The sequence below is a fragment of the Cuculus canorus genome, chromosome 26 (assembly GCF_017976375.1).
Source record: "Cuculus canorus isolate bCucCan1 chromosome 26, bCucCan1.pri, whole genome shotgun sequence".
Lineage (NCBI taxonomy): Eukaryota > Metazoa > Chordata > Aves > Cuculiformes > Cuculidae > Cuculus > Cuculus canorus.
Window position 1 is genome coordinate 5,333,785 of NC_071426.1, and position 16,707 is coordinate 5,350,491.

At 44.8% G+C, this 16,707-nt stretch overlaps 1 protein-coding gene across 1 annotated transcript in view; it reads right to left on the bottom strand.

Moving 5' to 3' along the window:
- LOC128854650 (germ cell-less protein-like 1) overlaps window positions 1-16,707 on the bottom strand; it is a 24,694-nt gene continuing 7,987 nt past the window's right edge. The window contains exons 5-15 of the mRNA XM_054088783.1: window positions 16,485-16,582; window positions 15,416-15,528; window positions 13,789-13,854; window positions 13,552-13,636; window positions 13,239-13,329; window positions 12,645-12,785; window positions 7,953-8,022; window positions 3,467-3,542; window positions 2,021-2,166; window positions 1,734-1,821; window positions 1-712 (exon numbers count right to left, since the gene is read on the bottom strand). Of these exons, the coding sequence (XP_053944758.1) occupies window positions 605-712; window positions 1,734-1,821; window positions 2,021-2,166; window positions 3,467-3,542; window positions 7,953-8,022; window positions 12,645-12,785; window positions 13,239-13,329; window positions 13,552-13,636; window positions 13,789-13,854; window positions 15,416-15,528; window positions 16,485-16,582 (1,082 nt within the window). The 3' untranslated portion in view covers window positions 1-604. The remainder of the gene's footprint in view (window positions 713-1,733; window positions 1,822-2,020; window positions 2,167-3,466; window positions 3,543-7,952; window positions 8,023-12,644; window positions 12,786-13,238; window positions 13,330-13,551; window positions 13,637-13,788; window positions 13,855-15,415; window positions 15,529-16,484; window positions 16,583-16,707) is intronic.

Sequence of the window (16,707 nt, forward strand, 5' to 3'; positions counted from 1 at the left end):
TTTGTGGTGGAAAAGGACAGACGCTGGTGAGCATTCCACTCATCTATTGACAAGGTGCCACATTTTCCCATCTTGCCAAACACATTTTTACATAAAATAAAAGTAAAAATGGTAAAGTACAATTGACTTTATTTTTATAACAACATGAAAAAATTAGCCTACTAAAGAGGCAGAATTCTAAATTTTAATTCAAATGTCCTGCTGTAAGAATTCAAATTTAGACGGACGAACATAAAACCTGACTCGGACAAAGAATAAATACAGTGCACGCTTGGCCCACTCGCCAAACCAGCTGAAAAGGAATGCGTTGGTCGGGGCTCTTCCCTTGGATCTTTTGAGGCTGCTTAACTGATGTTAAAAGTGTGTTAACACCTACAGCTCCAAAGGCACTGAAAGGTCACAAATTCCTGAGCTAAAACGGGATAGATTCCCAACATAAAAGTTAAAATAAGTCACAAAAAGTTTAAAAAACTGGGATTTGGCTCGTGTCTGTGGTCAGCATTCCACAGAATCCTAGCTGAGAGCTGCTGCTGTATGGCTCTTTTCTCTTGTTGAAGTGTGGAAGGGCTCCCCTGTTCCACTGAAGAGGTGTCAGTTTTCCGCATTATCTGGTGGTGCCTCCCTCCGGCGTAGTGTACTGGAAGTTGCAGCTGATGTAGAGCGGGAAGAAGGGGCGTCTCTCTTCCTCGAGGAAATTTATCACTACTTGCTCCTGTAAAGGAAGCCCCGTAGAGGGAAGAACATTAAAACACACGAGAGTGGCGCTAACGGTCATTCTGAAAATTTTAATGATACGTATTATAAAGCAGAAGATAAAAAACCACAAACTAGACAGTAATTCACCTGAAGCAGATATTTTATATTATTAACTCTGATCAGTCAGTGCTGCCAACCCTTCTGCAGCAAAGACAGCAGAACCCCAAGAGGTGGCTGAGAAAACAACTGGCCACAAAGGGAGACTTTTCCCCCACTCTCAGTTTCAGGAGCTTTAGCCGACCAGGACAGTCTCTGCTTTAAAGCAAATTACAGCTTGTTGGGAGGAATGTTTCGGTTTTACTCTATAGGGACTGGTTTGGAGCAGGAAAACTGAACGTTTTCCCTGCAGTAAGGTTGGCATTAACAAGGAAAGGCTTCCTATGTGCTCAGTATCTCTGTATCACTGCGGATTAGGATTTCAGAAACTTGATGATCAAGTCCTTCACAATCGTTACTAAATCCCCTTGTCACAGATGGGTGGCAATGGGCTCACTCGCTTAACTCCACTCCTCCAGGGCTTTGTTTTATTCATTTAACAGAGCGATAAACACACCCTTGAACATCAGGCATGCTTTTAACTCCTCAGTTTACAAGACAGTCTCCCAACAAACTTCAGCTTTGCTCTAAACAAGCAGGAGCGTGATGGACATATTATCCAGAGTAATCTCAGCAGCGTAGAAGTCTGGGAAAGCAAGCAGCCGTCCAGCAAAACCTTACACTGGCAGCAGCTTCCACAGCACCATGGGGATGAATTTCATTGCTATCAACACTTAGGAAATCCACACTATCTCACTCTAGTTACACTCCACAAATTAGCTTATCTTCCACTACCTATAGAAGGAACGACTGGAATTCCACATAAGCAATAACAAGACCTCCTCTTCAAAGGCATTGTTGATTTCTCTGCATGTTTTCATGCCTCATGCTTCAAGTTTTTCATGCTTCAAGTTCAAGAGCTCAAAAATCCACAAACATACCTCATCGTTCCCAAAACTTAGGATCTGATATCCTGTTGTTCTCTTGAAAATCTTTGTCCCATCGTCATCAAAGCAGGCCAGACTTAACCTAGGGATAGAACAACAGTTCAATTACTCAGTCTCCCAGAACTTAGTTTTTCCAGCCCCAGTTTCTCCCAAGGAGAACATTTTCAAATGTAATTAACTTGGTGGCAGTAAAATTTAACACAAGCACAGATGGAAAGCTGTAGTTTGGATAAGACATTTTAAAACACACCACAGGGTCTGCCTTGTTGGCCGCTGTTTACCTGAAGGCCACGTTTCTCATGGGCTGCAGACTGACTGAGCCACTGCTCAGCTCATCCAGTGTATTCCGTTTGAAAACGATGCACTGATTTGTATAAATAACGAGGAGGTCAAAGCCAAAGTTGAACCCAGACCAGCTCCAGGCGAACTGAAGGACACAAGAGAAAAAAAAAATCAAACAAACCAGCCTGAGTATTGGCTACAAAATGAATGGAACGTGTTGCTTCTCCGGTAAATCAGACTGGGAATGGGATTCACAGCTACAGAGATGTATGGAGGATTCAAAGACACTTGCAAACACCTGATTGAAACTTACTTTAGAAGCAAGTGTTTGCAGACCAAGACAAGCTCAGCACCATCTGCCTTCCAAACACACTAATACATTTAACACACGTGGCTCCAGAACTTGTACATCCCGGTCACTGCTTTATTTCTGAGTAGCACTTAACTACACATCCCTCCCATCCATGCTTAAAGCATTCCCTGGAGTACAACATCCTTATAGTAAGCGACTGCAGTGGGGAAAAATTCACAGTTCCTGTTTTTCCATAGAATCATACAATAGTAGAACAGTTTGCATTGGAAGGGACCTTAAAGATCACTCAGTTCCAACCCCCTATCATGGGCAGGGACACCTCTCACTGGATCAGGCTGCCCAACGCCCCATCCAACCTGGCCTTGAACACTTCCAGGGATGGGGCAGTCACAGCCTCCCTGGGTAACCTGTTCCAGAAGAAATTCTTCCTAATGTCCAGTCTAAATCTGCCCCTCTCCAGTTTATACCCGTTCCCCCTCATACTATCCCCACAAGCCTTTATGAATAGTCCCTCTCCAGCTTTCTCGTAGCCTCTTCGGGTACCGGAAGGTCACCATAAGGTCTCTTCTGAGCCGTCTCTTCTCCAGGCTGAACAGGCCCAACTCTCTCAGCCTGTCCTCGGATGGGAAGTGCTCCAGCACTCCAATCATCTTTGTAGCCTCCTCCGGACCTGTTCCAACCTGTTCCATCTTTTTTGATAAAATTCATAAAGACACGTGGACACACAGGGGACACACAGGGGTTCTGGCTGTGGCCATTGTACATTTATCTAGAAAACTTCCTATTTCAGTTAGAAAGAAAGATACGTCAGTGATAAAAGCTGTATTTGAACTGCATGTATTTTACGAGTCTCAAATGATAAGTCATGGCTATGGTCCCTCCTTTCACACACTAATTTTTTTTCCAAACAGGGGCTTGCTCGCAGCACAAGAGCACAGTTACAACACTAATGCCTTCTTCACTGCACAGACAGCAAACGTTTTCATCCTTCTAGGGAGAACAAAATCATTTCTTTAAGGTCTCCATTACATCTTTCGCATGCAGCTTGACAATTAAGACCTAAACGGTCTGTAAGTCCTTAACCTGTCCCAGACAACAGCCACGCAGAGACTTCACCACACACTGTACTTACTTCACCATCCTCCTCAAGCACCCGACCACATCGCATGCTGTTTTCTTCCAGTGTCTCTTCACTTATTTCTTCAGGCCTACAAAACAAATTGCACCTTTAAGAACACTTCAACAGCTTTGCATGGTACTTCAACGAGGAAAGGATGAACAGAGCCGAGTAAAACTGTTTTGACCGCACCACTGACTCTTCCCCGAGCAGAGCTTAGACTGCCTTAGAGAGGGGCTATTCAGAAAGGCTTGTGGCGATAGGACGAGGGGCAATGGGAATAAACTGGAGAAGGGCAGATTTAGATTGGACATAAGGAAGAATTTCTTCACTATGTGGGTGGTGAGACACTGGAACAGGTTCCCCAGGGAAGTAGTGGCTGCCCCATCCCTGGAGGGGTTCAAGACCAGATTGGATGGGCCTTGGAGCCCCTGATCCAGTGGGATGTGTCCCTGCCCATGGCAGGGAGGTTGGAATTAGATGATCTTTAAGGTCCCTTCTAACTCAAACCATTCTGTGATTCTATGATTCGGCAGAACGGCAGCTCCACAGAGACATTACGGAAGATTTCTTAAGCAGCTGTTTATGCAACTGGTCTAAAAAAAGTTCACCCACAGCAATCATGAAGTACCTCACGCCTCTCGATTCTGTCACCCTACACCAACACGAACTTGTCTCACCCAGCAGCTGCCAGCATTGCTTCAACACATAGAGAAATCTTGCAGAGCCAGCATAAGTAAAATCAGGCCCAGTTTTCCAGAGGTACCTCACTCACTTAACTTTAGCCATGATTACATCATTAACCAGATAAGCAACCACTGCCAGAAAGTCTTCCAAGTGACACTGAGGACAAACATTTACAGTAAGTAGTGTAAATCACAATGAAAGGCAATCCCATACAAGTTAAATTACCGACCTGCAATATCAATCGATACGCTTTGAGCGAGATAAGCAAGAGGAAACACAGCATCTGCTATCTTATTACTGCACACACATCACATGAACCTGAGGCTGTAACTTTTATGAAGAAACTCAGTCTGTGGGCTTTTCCCCCCATTTCTGTAAAAAACAATCCTGGAAGATTAAGTATTTTAGGAATAAGTTAAGCAGATAAGTTAATCTTGCGAACCAAATCCATCCAAGAACCTCCCATGTGCTTTTCCCTTATCTTCACACTGAACTGGTGGTGGAGCCGACCTAAATTCAGTAGTGGTGATAGCAGATTTGTTCCTATTTAATTAGTAATTAATTTCACAAACATTAGCACTCACGTTCAAACTGACATTAGTATTTCCCCTCGCCCAACTCCTTGAGCAGCCTCAGAAGATGCAGAACTTCCAGCTACACCCATTACACTCGCCTGCCATGTGCTTAGGGAACAGTCTCGTTTTATTTTGTTGTTAAGCAAACTGTCAAAGCCAAAATTATTCCACTCATGGACTCAAAAGATCTGCCACAGAGCAAACGTTTAATTAAAAAGTAATCCACTTCAGCAGAAGCAAACCTTGAGCAGCTACAGCTCAAAGCCTCAAACTCCAGTACTACACTGAAAAATGCTCCAGTTCTGAACAGCGAATAAAACGTTTACCCTTTTTCAATGTAAACTACATAAAGTTGAAGAGAAATATTTTCTTCTCCTCTCTTTCTTCAATGTGAGGGTGGGGAGGCTTTGGCCCAGGTTGCCCAGAGCAGTGGTGGCTGCCCCATCCCTGGAGGTGTTCAAGGCCACGTTGGATGGGGTTTGGAGCCCCTGATCCACTGGGAGGTGTCCCTGCCCATGGCAGGGGTGGAACTGGATGGACTTGAAGGACTCTTCCAACCCAAACCAGTCTGTGGTTCTACGATTCTACAATTCTATGATTCTAAAGTTATCAAAAGAGCAAAGCACATCACACACTGCCATGTGGGCAGCTCTAGAAAATGCCAGTGCAGTTACGCTGTGCCCAGGTGGGACGTGGAAACGGAGCCTTCCTTCAGCAAACCAGAATGAGGTTGCTGCTCCCATCCCGCCTCCTGATCTCTAAAAGAAAAAATGTTTCAAGACCCTGATCAGGGCAGTAAGTGTGAGAGGAAGAGCAGCAGATCTGGATAAAAGGATAGTTTGAAAACCTTAATTCTTTTCATTCAGCCAACGTCCAAAATATTGGCTTTAACATACAGGAACAGTTGCAGGTCTTGCCCTCTAAGGGACAAGTTACGAACCACGGGCACCTCACTGCAGGGTGGCCCCACAGCTCACAGCAGGAGGCAGAGAAGTGATCTCAGGAATTCCAGTGACATCCATCTCCTCAGTGGTGCAGCCCAGTGACAGGACAGCACAGCTGAGCTGCACACAACTCCAGGGAAGGGCTCCACGCATCCCACACCTCCTGCCCACACAACTCCAGAGAACACCACGCTCAAAGACAATTCATCATTAAACAAACAGTGACCTGCATGCTGCCTCGAACTATTCGGTTTGTAAACTACTGCAGTCAGTAGCCAAGAGATATTGAGAAGAAACACCACATCTTGCCCACCTCTGGCCATTGCTGGTAACGAAAGACCTTAGCAACGAACACCAGAATGAGATCTGGGCCAACACACGACTACGGTTGAGTAAAACTTTCTCTGCCTGAGATTTTCAGTTTTAGCTGTCTTAAAAAAAATTAAAAATCCCATACTGCAAAAGAGCACAACAGACAAGAAAAACATGGGAAAACACTCTGCTCATTCCAAGAGTCACCGAAAACATCAGCACTGTAGCTGGACATGAAAGTTGGTCATTTTAAAACTGGTGGGATACCCACCTTAGAATAGTTTCAGTTGCAAGGGACCTTTAAAGGTCATCTGGTCCAACCACTCTGCAGTGAGCAGGGACATCTTCAACTGCATCAGGCTCCTCAGGGCCCCAACCTGAACTTGACCATCTTCCACCTCTCTGGACAACCTGTGCCAGTGTTTCACCACCCTCACTGTAAAAAGCTTCTGTCTTATACCTAGTCTAAACTACCCTGTTATAGTTTAAACCCATTACTACTAGTCCTATCGCATCATCTTCACTTCAGTTTGGTACAGGAGTTCTCTTTTCAGAAGCACAGACATCTGATGACCAACAACTAAAACAGCCTCGGTGTGTGACACTGAGCTACCAAGAGACATCAAAAATCAGCAATTCCATGGTCTTCTCTTGTGTCAGAATTGTGATGACTGTGGTAATACTTCCCTATTAACTGTTGTTCCCACACACGCTAGAAGGTAACGTACGATGTACAATCATCTACTGTGAGATAACATCAACGGCAGCATTGCAAGAAAAGTCTTCCCAATAAAATAACAGGAGCAGAAACAAGCTATGACCACTCAACGGATCTTTAGGAGCTGAAATCATGAGATTCACAAGTACATGCCTTACCTCTACAATTTTCTAAAGCACTGCTATTGACAGAAAGAACAGCTTCTTAAAGATCTTGGCCATTCTTCAGACCAAAGTCAGTCTGGGGGACTTTTTCACACTACTACATTATAATTTCAAAAGGAAGCAATTCAAGAAATATTTCCTGCATAAGATGCAATTAAACCATGGAAGCCACTGCCATGGGACATTGGAGATAAGCGTAAGCTGCTCCAAAAAAGAACCAAAAGAACTCCTGGAGTGTTCAAGGCCAGGTTGGATGGGCCTTGGGCAGTCTGATCCAGTGGATGTCCCTACCCATGGCAGGGGGGTTGGAACTCGATGATCTTTGAGGTCTCTTCCAACCCAAACTATTCTATGATTCTATATAAAAAATGTGGATTTCGGACACTCCCCTGCCTTGGTATTGGAGAAGGATGTGCTGCCTGGGGAAGCCGGAGATGCCGGCAGTGAACGTAAATCACATCCTATCACATCAAACAAAGACCAGGTGGGGGAAAGGATCTGCAAGGAGAATGGATGGAATGAACAGGTCACGGGATGCCAAGGGCTGCTGGGTCTGGGAGGTTGGGATGGGAAGGGAGGAACAGAGGTTAGCGTGCAGTTATCCCTGCATAAAAAAAACCCCAAACAACAAACTGCCTTCTCCTGCAATACAGCGAGTTAAACCACCCCACAGCCTCCTGCCCTCCCAGCCCAGGGAGGAGGAAGCAGCACAGAAAAGGCTTCTCCACCTGCCGTGCTCTCCTAAAGTCGTTCTCGTTATCCATTCACTGTAAGTTACTCTTCCACAGCCTTAACACATATTTCAATGCAATGTACTGGTGAAAAGCATTAACCAACATCACAGCAAACAGAGAACTTCCCTTCCCAGCCTTTACCTCTGGTGGCATCATGCAAGTTCTCTGGAGCTCTGTTGTTTCAAGGATAGATAGAGCCAGCCCAAGGGAGCAGACAGCTCCTCAGACAACAGCAGAGTTTAACACCAAAGTGCACTTCCCCAGCTTTTCTTAATGTAAACCCCAACACTTCATCATGTCAGAATTTATATGAGAGGAAAGTTTCTAATTTAAGAAAGAAATAAAAGAAACTCTGTATCACACCTACCCGATATCACTGCCTTCATATGTTCTGAGCATGGTCAACCACTGCTGTTTGTAAATAGAGCACAGCCACGCTGAAATTAAAAAAAAAAAAGAGCAAGCTTAGGGTTGTCTCTGGATCTGGGAATGGGGATGTTTATAAACATATCAAATACAGAAATACAATTACACTGAAATAATAAGGTTGCAGACATTGACTGGATGGCCTCTGCAAACCCACCCTCCGATAATGCACTCGTGTTTTCATCTCCAGGCTTCAGCTACAGAGAAAAATCAACACCTAACACCGGGTAACTCAGGACCACATCCATTTTATCAAGCATTCACGACTACCAGAAGTGATGTAACTCAACACATCATCTCGGTGCACAAAGTTCTGTTAAGCCCAAGAGCTCATTAACAAGCTGCTGGGAGAAGAGGCTGCTGTTTGAATCCCCAACAGAATCCTACACGAGTTAAACAAGAAAACAGAATCAATGGATAAAGGAAGCAGTGACTTATCACAGATCTGGTTAAAACAAACAGAAATTATCCCCTGCTAGGAATAACCATAAATCATACCTTCTTCTGAGAACACCACAAAGATTTTATCGGCTGCATGAATTTAACAGTTGCAACCAAGAGGCAAAACACAACAAAAAATAATAGCGTGTAAGGTGGTTACGCAAAAGGGATCACAGGCACCCAAAAAGCACAGTGTGTAAGTTCTTCAAGAGAACGGGCAAATACGCGAAGTCATGTATGAGAACAAACTCTACTGGGAACGGACCAGGATAATAGGAACAGTGAGAACCACTGTTACCACAAGAACAAAGCAGGTAGCTGATAAGAGTGAGAGAAGGGAGGAGACAAGAGATGGTAGTGCTGAGATTGCCTCAGAAGTCCCAGATGCCAAAATTACTATAAACCCAGCCCTTGCCTTCCTGACTCCAGAGCTGAGATTCAGACTGCAATAAGACCAAAATGGGAATTCACCAACACAACACAAAGTATAAAAATCCATTAAGGAAATCTACAGAGGTCAGGCACATCAAAGAGATGTGCTAGAAGGAAAAAAAAAAAGATAAATGGGGAGATAGAGCATCTTCTCTTTTTTTCTGTATGTCCAGATCTGTTTCATACATCATATCTCAATTGGAGTTCATCTGTTAATTTGTAAACACAAAAAGGGAAAATACTGCTTAGGAAATGTTCAGAAGTTACCAGGTAGAACAGAACAACGGCCACGTCACTCACAGACAGACACGTGAGGAATTTCTGGCTCTTACACCTTTTCTATTCAAACAAGAACAGACTCTGTGGGAACTCCCAACCCAGCAGTTCAGCTTTCTCCTGCAGGTCCTTTGCACACCAGGTGTACAATACAAAAGAAATAATTACACCATTTCTTTCAGGTCTTCAACCTGATTTCCTTCTTCACCTCCTTGAGAACGATTCCACCTAGAATCATCTCAAAAGTGACACTACACTGCAACCCATCCAGCAATTCCCACGTTTGTAGACCCTCTCGGGTATGATGCTCTCACCTCAGACACTGGATGCTGCAGCCCATAGTATCTCCAACAGCGCAGCACCGGGATTTATTGAAGCCTCCTTTAGGATGGCGAACAGGAGTTCTTTATTTGAACACAGCTTGTGCCTACAACCCCCTGTCAACGGATTGCCAGGACTACCAAGTGTAAAACTCTACCAGTACTTCATTACATACAGAGGTCTCCTCCTTGCGCTGCCCTCCCAGTTCTCTCCGATTTCAAGCCGGTGTTTTATCAATAGCCAATGGTTGACACCAGCTCCTGTCCCTGTCCCAACCACACACTCGCTGCCGTCACGCTGCCTGTCCCACCGTACGGCTGCACAGCGACACAGCCTATTTCAGCCGTGACACAGCTTACAAACTGTTCAGCTACCAAAGAGCAAATATTCTGCTCCCTGATACCTTGTGAACCTTGCAAAAGTTACGCATTCCTTTCCAATAAGCACAAGAAAATCAGCCTCTGAGTTGCAATTAAGCTTGTAACAACCGAAGAAACATTCTTCTCCTGACACACACAGATAGAAGGCTGCTGAGTTTGAGTATAGGCAGAAAATTCACCCACCAAAGAGCACCAAGAAAAGGCTGCCTACCACAGTGCTGGTAAGGGATAACAGCAGCAATATTAAGAGAAGGAAATCAAGTGTAGTACTGGCAAATTTCTGGTTTGCAACATCTTATTCACATGCTGATAAAGCCACTTCACTAGGACATAACCACAGTTCTCCTGTGCCATCATTAAACTAAGGATCATCTAATTCCAACCCCCCTGCCATAGGCAGGGACACCTCCCACTGGATCAGGTTGGTCAAGGCCCCATCCAACCTGGCCTTGAACACCTCCAGGGATGAGGCAGCCACCACTTCCCCGGGCAACCTGTTCCAGGGCCTCCGCACCCTCATTGTGAAGAATCTCCTCTTTATGTCCAGTCTAAGTCTGCCCCTCTCCAGCTTATACCCATTGCCCCTCGTCCTATCACTCCAAGCCTTTGTAAACAGTCCCTCTCCAGCTTTCCTGTAGCTCCTTCAGGCACTGGAAGGTCGCTACAAGCTCCCCTCGAAGCCCTCTCTTCTACAGGCTGAACAACCCCGACTCTCTCAGCCCGTCCCCGTACAGGACATTCAAAGTTTTCTTCCTGTTTATTACAGAATGAAGATGTCTTTGCACTTTGATTACAATCTGTAGCAATATCAATCTTAAGTAAGACAGATTATATTTCCTTTGTACATCACTTAAGCATATAAAATATCAAAGATGAGATCTGTTCTTCCAGGATTTTTTATGCATAATATAGAATTTTATCCCTTGCTTGATGTCAAAAACTGCTCCATCTACTGAACAGAACTGGCCAAGCCATTCCTGAACCGCAGCCCGGCCGGATGCAGCGGGCTGTAATGCTCCTTCTCCTTCAGCTGTGGGTTGAATGCTTTGAGCACAGGCAAACCCAGCTTCTTGGAGCTGACTTTGTCAGAACTAACACCAAAGACAGTCTCTTCTCCACCTGCTGTAGACCTAAGTTAAACCAGCAGTGGGAGCAGGGAAAGCCAGTACATTCCAGCGGCAGGAGTGGTTCACGTTAACTCCAGACTGGCAGATTTCTGGCAAGGAAAGGAGCCCAGTCCCTCCCCCAGGGACCCCCATCACAGAGCCACGACTTGGCTTCACGCAGCTCCATACTGCAAACATTCCCAAATGGGAGAAAGATACACCCATCTACAGAGAGCAACTAAACCATTAGTGCTGGCAGAAACAGGGTACGGCAGCGCAAGAAAGAGGCACTGAGTAAAGCAATGTTCACTGCGTTTTCTTGATGGCAAGGGAAGTGTTTAAAAAGCATTGAACAATTTGATCAGGCTTGCACGCTTCAAAAGAAATGTCCTGACAAGTCTCTCCTGGCATTTTAGCATCGCTGTGTTGACATCTATGATGGCATGAAGTGAAAAGCCACTCTAAGATGAAAAAGTGAATGTTAATTGGACAAAAAGACAGCAGCACAACTCAGAGAGGTTAAATATTAACAGATGGCAAGAGTTCAGAGCGACCCCCAGCCTACAGGTGTGGACAGATGACAGGAACACCGATGTCAAGAAATTATAAATAAGAGAGATGAAGAGCTCCATAAAAGCAGTCTTAATTGGCATTTGGTAATTACATCTGTAAACAGACATCACCGGTACACAGATGAAAGGACAGTTCCACTGCAGACAATGAGAAACCAAAATCAGAGCTGGTACATGAAAGCCAGGAAAAAAACCCGCCAGAGTTAAGATGCAAAATTCAGTGCTAATATGCAACCATGACAAGGGAACACTGAATAGAGTGAGATATGGAGAAGGGACACCAGCAACCAAATCAGAAAAACATTGTCAAGTGAGAGCCCGTCTTGATAACTCATTTCCAGTCTTATTCATCTCCCACCAGCCACGTTCAGACAGCTTCCAAGCAAAGAACAAAGCCTATCTGTAAACTCGGACCTTAGCAGCAAGATGAGAATGGGGTACTTTATTTTGCAGGGACAACTTAATCTTCATAGCAGTAACCTATAACAACATTAAATGGCGTTTCACTCAATGGGCTTCAAAAAGCACCAGGATCCAGAGCGAGGATGTATTGTCTATAAATGCAAATGCAAAGAAAAGGACAAGAGCAGAATACGTGAATACTGCGTCTCCTCCAAAAACATCCTAAGTAGCTATTAGTAACTTACACTCATCTTTGAAGACGGGAGAAGCATTCAGAGCATCCTGTGCTTTTGGTTTCCATTTTCAAGTACTATTCCAGATCCTATCAAAACCCACCCAGATCTTTTGAGAAAGATAATGTTGGGCAAAGAGTGGAGTCCCAGCAAGTTTTGTTCTCTTAAAAGTAAAAGGGTTTTTTGCATGTCTGGGGCTCAAGGGTTACTGATAATCTACTATGTATTGATTATAGACTATTTTAATAAACTGACTGACCAACAAAATACTGAAGACACCTACGTGTGTTCCTGTAAAACTTAAATGCATGTAAATATTCAAATTCTGTTGAATCTTCAGCCACAGCTCAGACACTGGAGATCACCCATGAGCGATCAGACCAGGAAATGCACCGAGATCTTCCCAGTGACTCTGGTGTAGGACAGGCGGGAAAGGCACACAGAACTTCATCAGCCAAGCACCCACTCACCGGGGGGTATGAGGTAATCGTTGTCAATTATTCCAGCTGATGTCACGTCATTGATGATATACTGCAATCTCAAGCGTCTGAACACTGACTGGAACACCTTCCCCTGTTCTGAGCTCAGGAATGGAACGGCACGCCCAAAATCTGCAAGACAGACCACCTGTATTACAATTTGTTTTCCTAAATATTTTCCAGACCCTATGGAGACTGAGTTTTAAATTTACTGATTGGAGAAAGTTATTACGGACAGGCAAATCACCTCTTGCAGCTAAGATGAAGAAATCATTTACATTCAAACATTTCAGACCAAACTTTTCCTCTTTGGAAAGACATCAGTGCCCTCTAGTGAGACGGCAACAAAAGCTCACTCTGACTGAACAACAAAAGCAACAAAGCACAAACAGGGACCGTCTGCTCGCTTGGAAACGCTGGACAAAACAATGAAAAAGCTCTCAGCGTTGAGGAACCAGTGCCAGGGCAGCTGGAAGAGGCAAAGCCTTCTCAGAGAACACGGGACGAAGTTTGGAAGTGGAAGAAGTCTCTCGTACTTTTCTAACCCACATGTTCCCCAATCAAGGCCACGGCAATTAATCCTACCTTTCCGATACTGGGCAAACCAGGCATCAGCTTCAGATAAGAGCTGTTCCAACGTCCCATTCCAAGAAGGCACGAGTTGAAGGAACATCCACTGGGAAAAACGGACAAACTCCCATGAGTGAATTGAAGTTTTCAAACAGCTGCATTCTTAAAGAGACATTTTCATAACGCATTCACTCATACACAGATTCCCATACTCTATTTAATTTACTTTCAGTAAACACCAAAAAGGCTAAAATTCTCATTGCGTTACAAACCAGCTTGTGCTGAGGAGTTCAACCCCTCCCCGAGCCCCAGCCCCTCTGCTCAGTACCTTTTTGAGAGTGCTATACACGTCAATTTCCACTTGCATTACAAGCAGGTTGGAAGAGCTGATCAGCTGCTCCATGAGGTTTATACTGGGAGAAAAGCCATAAGAGTTCCATGAGACATCACAGACAAACCCCAAAAAGGGGAGTAAGGTAACCAGCAACCATCACCAGCCTAGAAGGGGATTTGGAGTGAGCCATGTACTCTGGAAGAATTACCCAGGGTTAACTGACGCCTGTACCTGATTTCTTTGAAGACTTCAACTCGTGGGTGAGTAATCAGGTTGTTCAAGAGCCATTTAAGGCATCTGGATTAAAAATGCAGAGAGTTAGTATCTTCATATTTTTTCTTTTATATCAGTCCTGCAACAGTTGCTCAGGCTCACAAAGCACAATAGGTGCAGCGTGACTTCAAAACGCCTGAGACACAAACCCATAAACATATGAAAAGTTACTTCAAAAACATGGAGTTTACCATAAAATGTTCCAGAATTTTCTGTAACTCTTAAAGTTGCATTGAGTGCCTCTCAGGGTAGAGCGAAAGCTGAATTCAAAGTACTATTAATGCCACAAAAGCTCTGAGAACACACTAATTCACAGCAGAAGGAAGCGATGAGCACCAACCTCAGCATTCTGCTCCCAAACGTGTAATTATCCCTCTTAATTAAGATAAAGTTGAGATTAAGATGGGAATATTAAAGCAGCTTGGTGATAAAGCAGTCAATGATCACAAATATTATGTCTTTGTCATGCTGAAGACCAAACATCTTCTCTTTACTAATGTACTTCAGTAATTCGTTCATGCACAGCACGGGCCAGTCAATGTGCTGTCATCTAACCTCGTGAGGTCCAACAAGGTTTAACAAGGCCAAGTGTAAGGTCGTGCACCTGGGTCAGGGCAATCCCCAATTTCAGCACAAGATGAGAGGCGAAGTGATTGAGAGCTGCCCTGCAGAGAAGGACTTGGGGCGCTGGTCAATAAGAAGATCAACATGAGCCGGCAACGTGCGTTCGCAGCCCAGAAACCAACCGTGTCCTGGGCTGCATCAAAAAACAGCGTGGCCAGCAGGGCGAGGGAGGGGATTCTGCCCCTTTGTTCCCCTCTTGCGAGACTTCATCTGGAGTATTGTGTCCAGTTCTGGAATCTTCAACGTAAAAAGGGGATGGAGCTGTAGGAACGAGTCCAGAGGAGGCTACAAAGATGATCCGAGGGCTGCAGCACCTCCCATACGAGGACAGACTGAGAGAGTTGGGGTTGTTCAGCCTGGAGAAGAGAAGGCTCCGAGGACACCTTATAGCGACCTTCCAGTACCTGAAGGGGCTACAAGAAAGCTGGAGAGGGACTATTCATAAAGGCTTGTGGTGATAGGACAAGGGAGAAAATGGGTATAAACTGGAGAGGGGCAGATTTAGACTAGACCTAAGGAGGAATTTCTTCACCATGAGAGTGGTGAGACACTGGCACAGGTTGCCAAGGGAAGTTGTGGTTGCCCCATCCCTGGAGGTCTTCAAGGCCGGGTTGGATGGGCCTTGGGCAGCCTGAGCTAGTGTGATGTCCCTGCCCATGGCACGGGGTTGGTACTGGATGACCTTTGATGTCCCTTCCGACCCAAACTATTCTATGATTCTATGATTCCATGATTCTATGATTCTATGATTCCATGATTCTATGATTCTATGATTCTATCTACACCGACTCTAAAGGAACTGACTACAGCAAAAACTCAGAAACTTTAAGTTTCTGAGGACAAGCAGAGCCCAAACCACACAGCTTTAAGAAAAGAGTTAACTTGGGCATTATGTGTCCATTTTTAAATTCACACTGCTAATCAGCAATATACAATGCAGCCTGGAGAAAGCAATTCCTACTTTTTCTTCATGAAGGGCAACCCATACATCTCCGCTGAATTATAGTAATCACAGACAGTTTCTGCATTAATGGTTTCCTTCATTATCTCAGCACATTGCTCCATTAAGTTGTCCTGTGGTGAGAAAAAAAAAACACAAATATTCAAAGTTTGCACTTCCCAACAGGAGGTGTCAAATATTGTGCAGTTCACACAAGTTTTCACTCCTGAACAACTCCCCCAGTCCCACACGCTGCAGTGCCCTGGGCTACGCCGTTCAGAATAGTCACATCAGCTCTCCTCAAAACAACAATTTATCTTTAGAATATACCACGTGAAAGAAAAGCCTAGTGAACACCTTCAGAGTAGAACACAGGAGCTGGTACAACATATTGTAATCTGCTTCTAGAAATGAGGTCAAATTGTGTCCAGTTCTGGAGTCCCAAATATAAGAAGGACATGGATCAGTTGGAATGGGTCTAGAGGAGGCCACGATCATGACCCAAGGGCTGGAGTACCTCTGTGATGAGGACAGGCTGAGAGAGCTGGGGTTATTCAGCCTGGAGAATAGAAGGCTCCCGGGACACCTCAGAGCAGCTTCCAGTACTGGAAGGGGCTGTGGGAAAGCTGCGACGGATTTTTTACAACGGCCTGGGGTGATAGGATAAGGGGGAATGGGTTTAAATTGCAGAGGGACAGATTTAGCCTGGATATAAAGAGGAAATTCTTCACGATGAGGGTGCGGAGGCCCTGGCCTAGGTTACCCCATCCCTGGAGGGGTTCCAGGCCAGGTTGGATGGGGCTTGGAGCCCCTGATCCAGTGGGAGGTGTTCCTGCCCATGGCAGGTGGTGGAACTGGATGGGCTTTGAGGTCCCTTCCAACCCAAACCATTCCATGATTCTATGATTACAGCTGAACCTCAGGATCGCATTTTTTAATAAACCCACTGCATCACGCTTGGGGTTCCTCCCACTTAGCCTGAAAAGATGATTTATTTCTCTGGGTGAAAAGTAACCGTGTGTGAGTACGTTATGAACTGCTGTCCTCATCTGAGAAGAAAGCACAAGAATGTTGCCCATTGATTACTTACCAACTGCAGCATGGAGGCTGCTGCTAAAACCGCAACCACTTTTTCCGGGTTTATTGAAACATCGTCCTGGTAGAGTGAGCTGAAAGCCACGTGGAGAGCTGAAAAGAGTACAAGTGTTGAACAGAAACATGACATTGAGCACGGAGATCTAAAAGAAACCTTCAATATAACCAAGCAGACATTCTCTATAATCTTATTTGCTCCAAATAAAAGGCCAGTACTT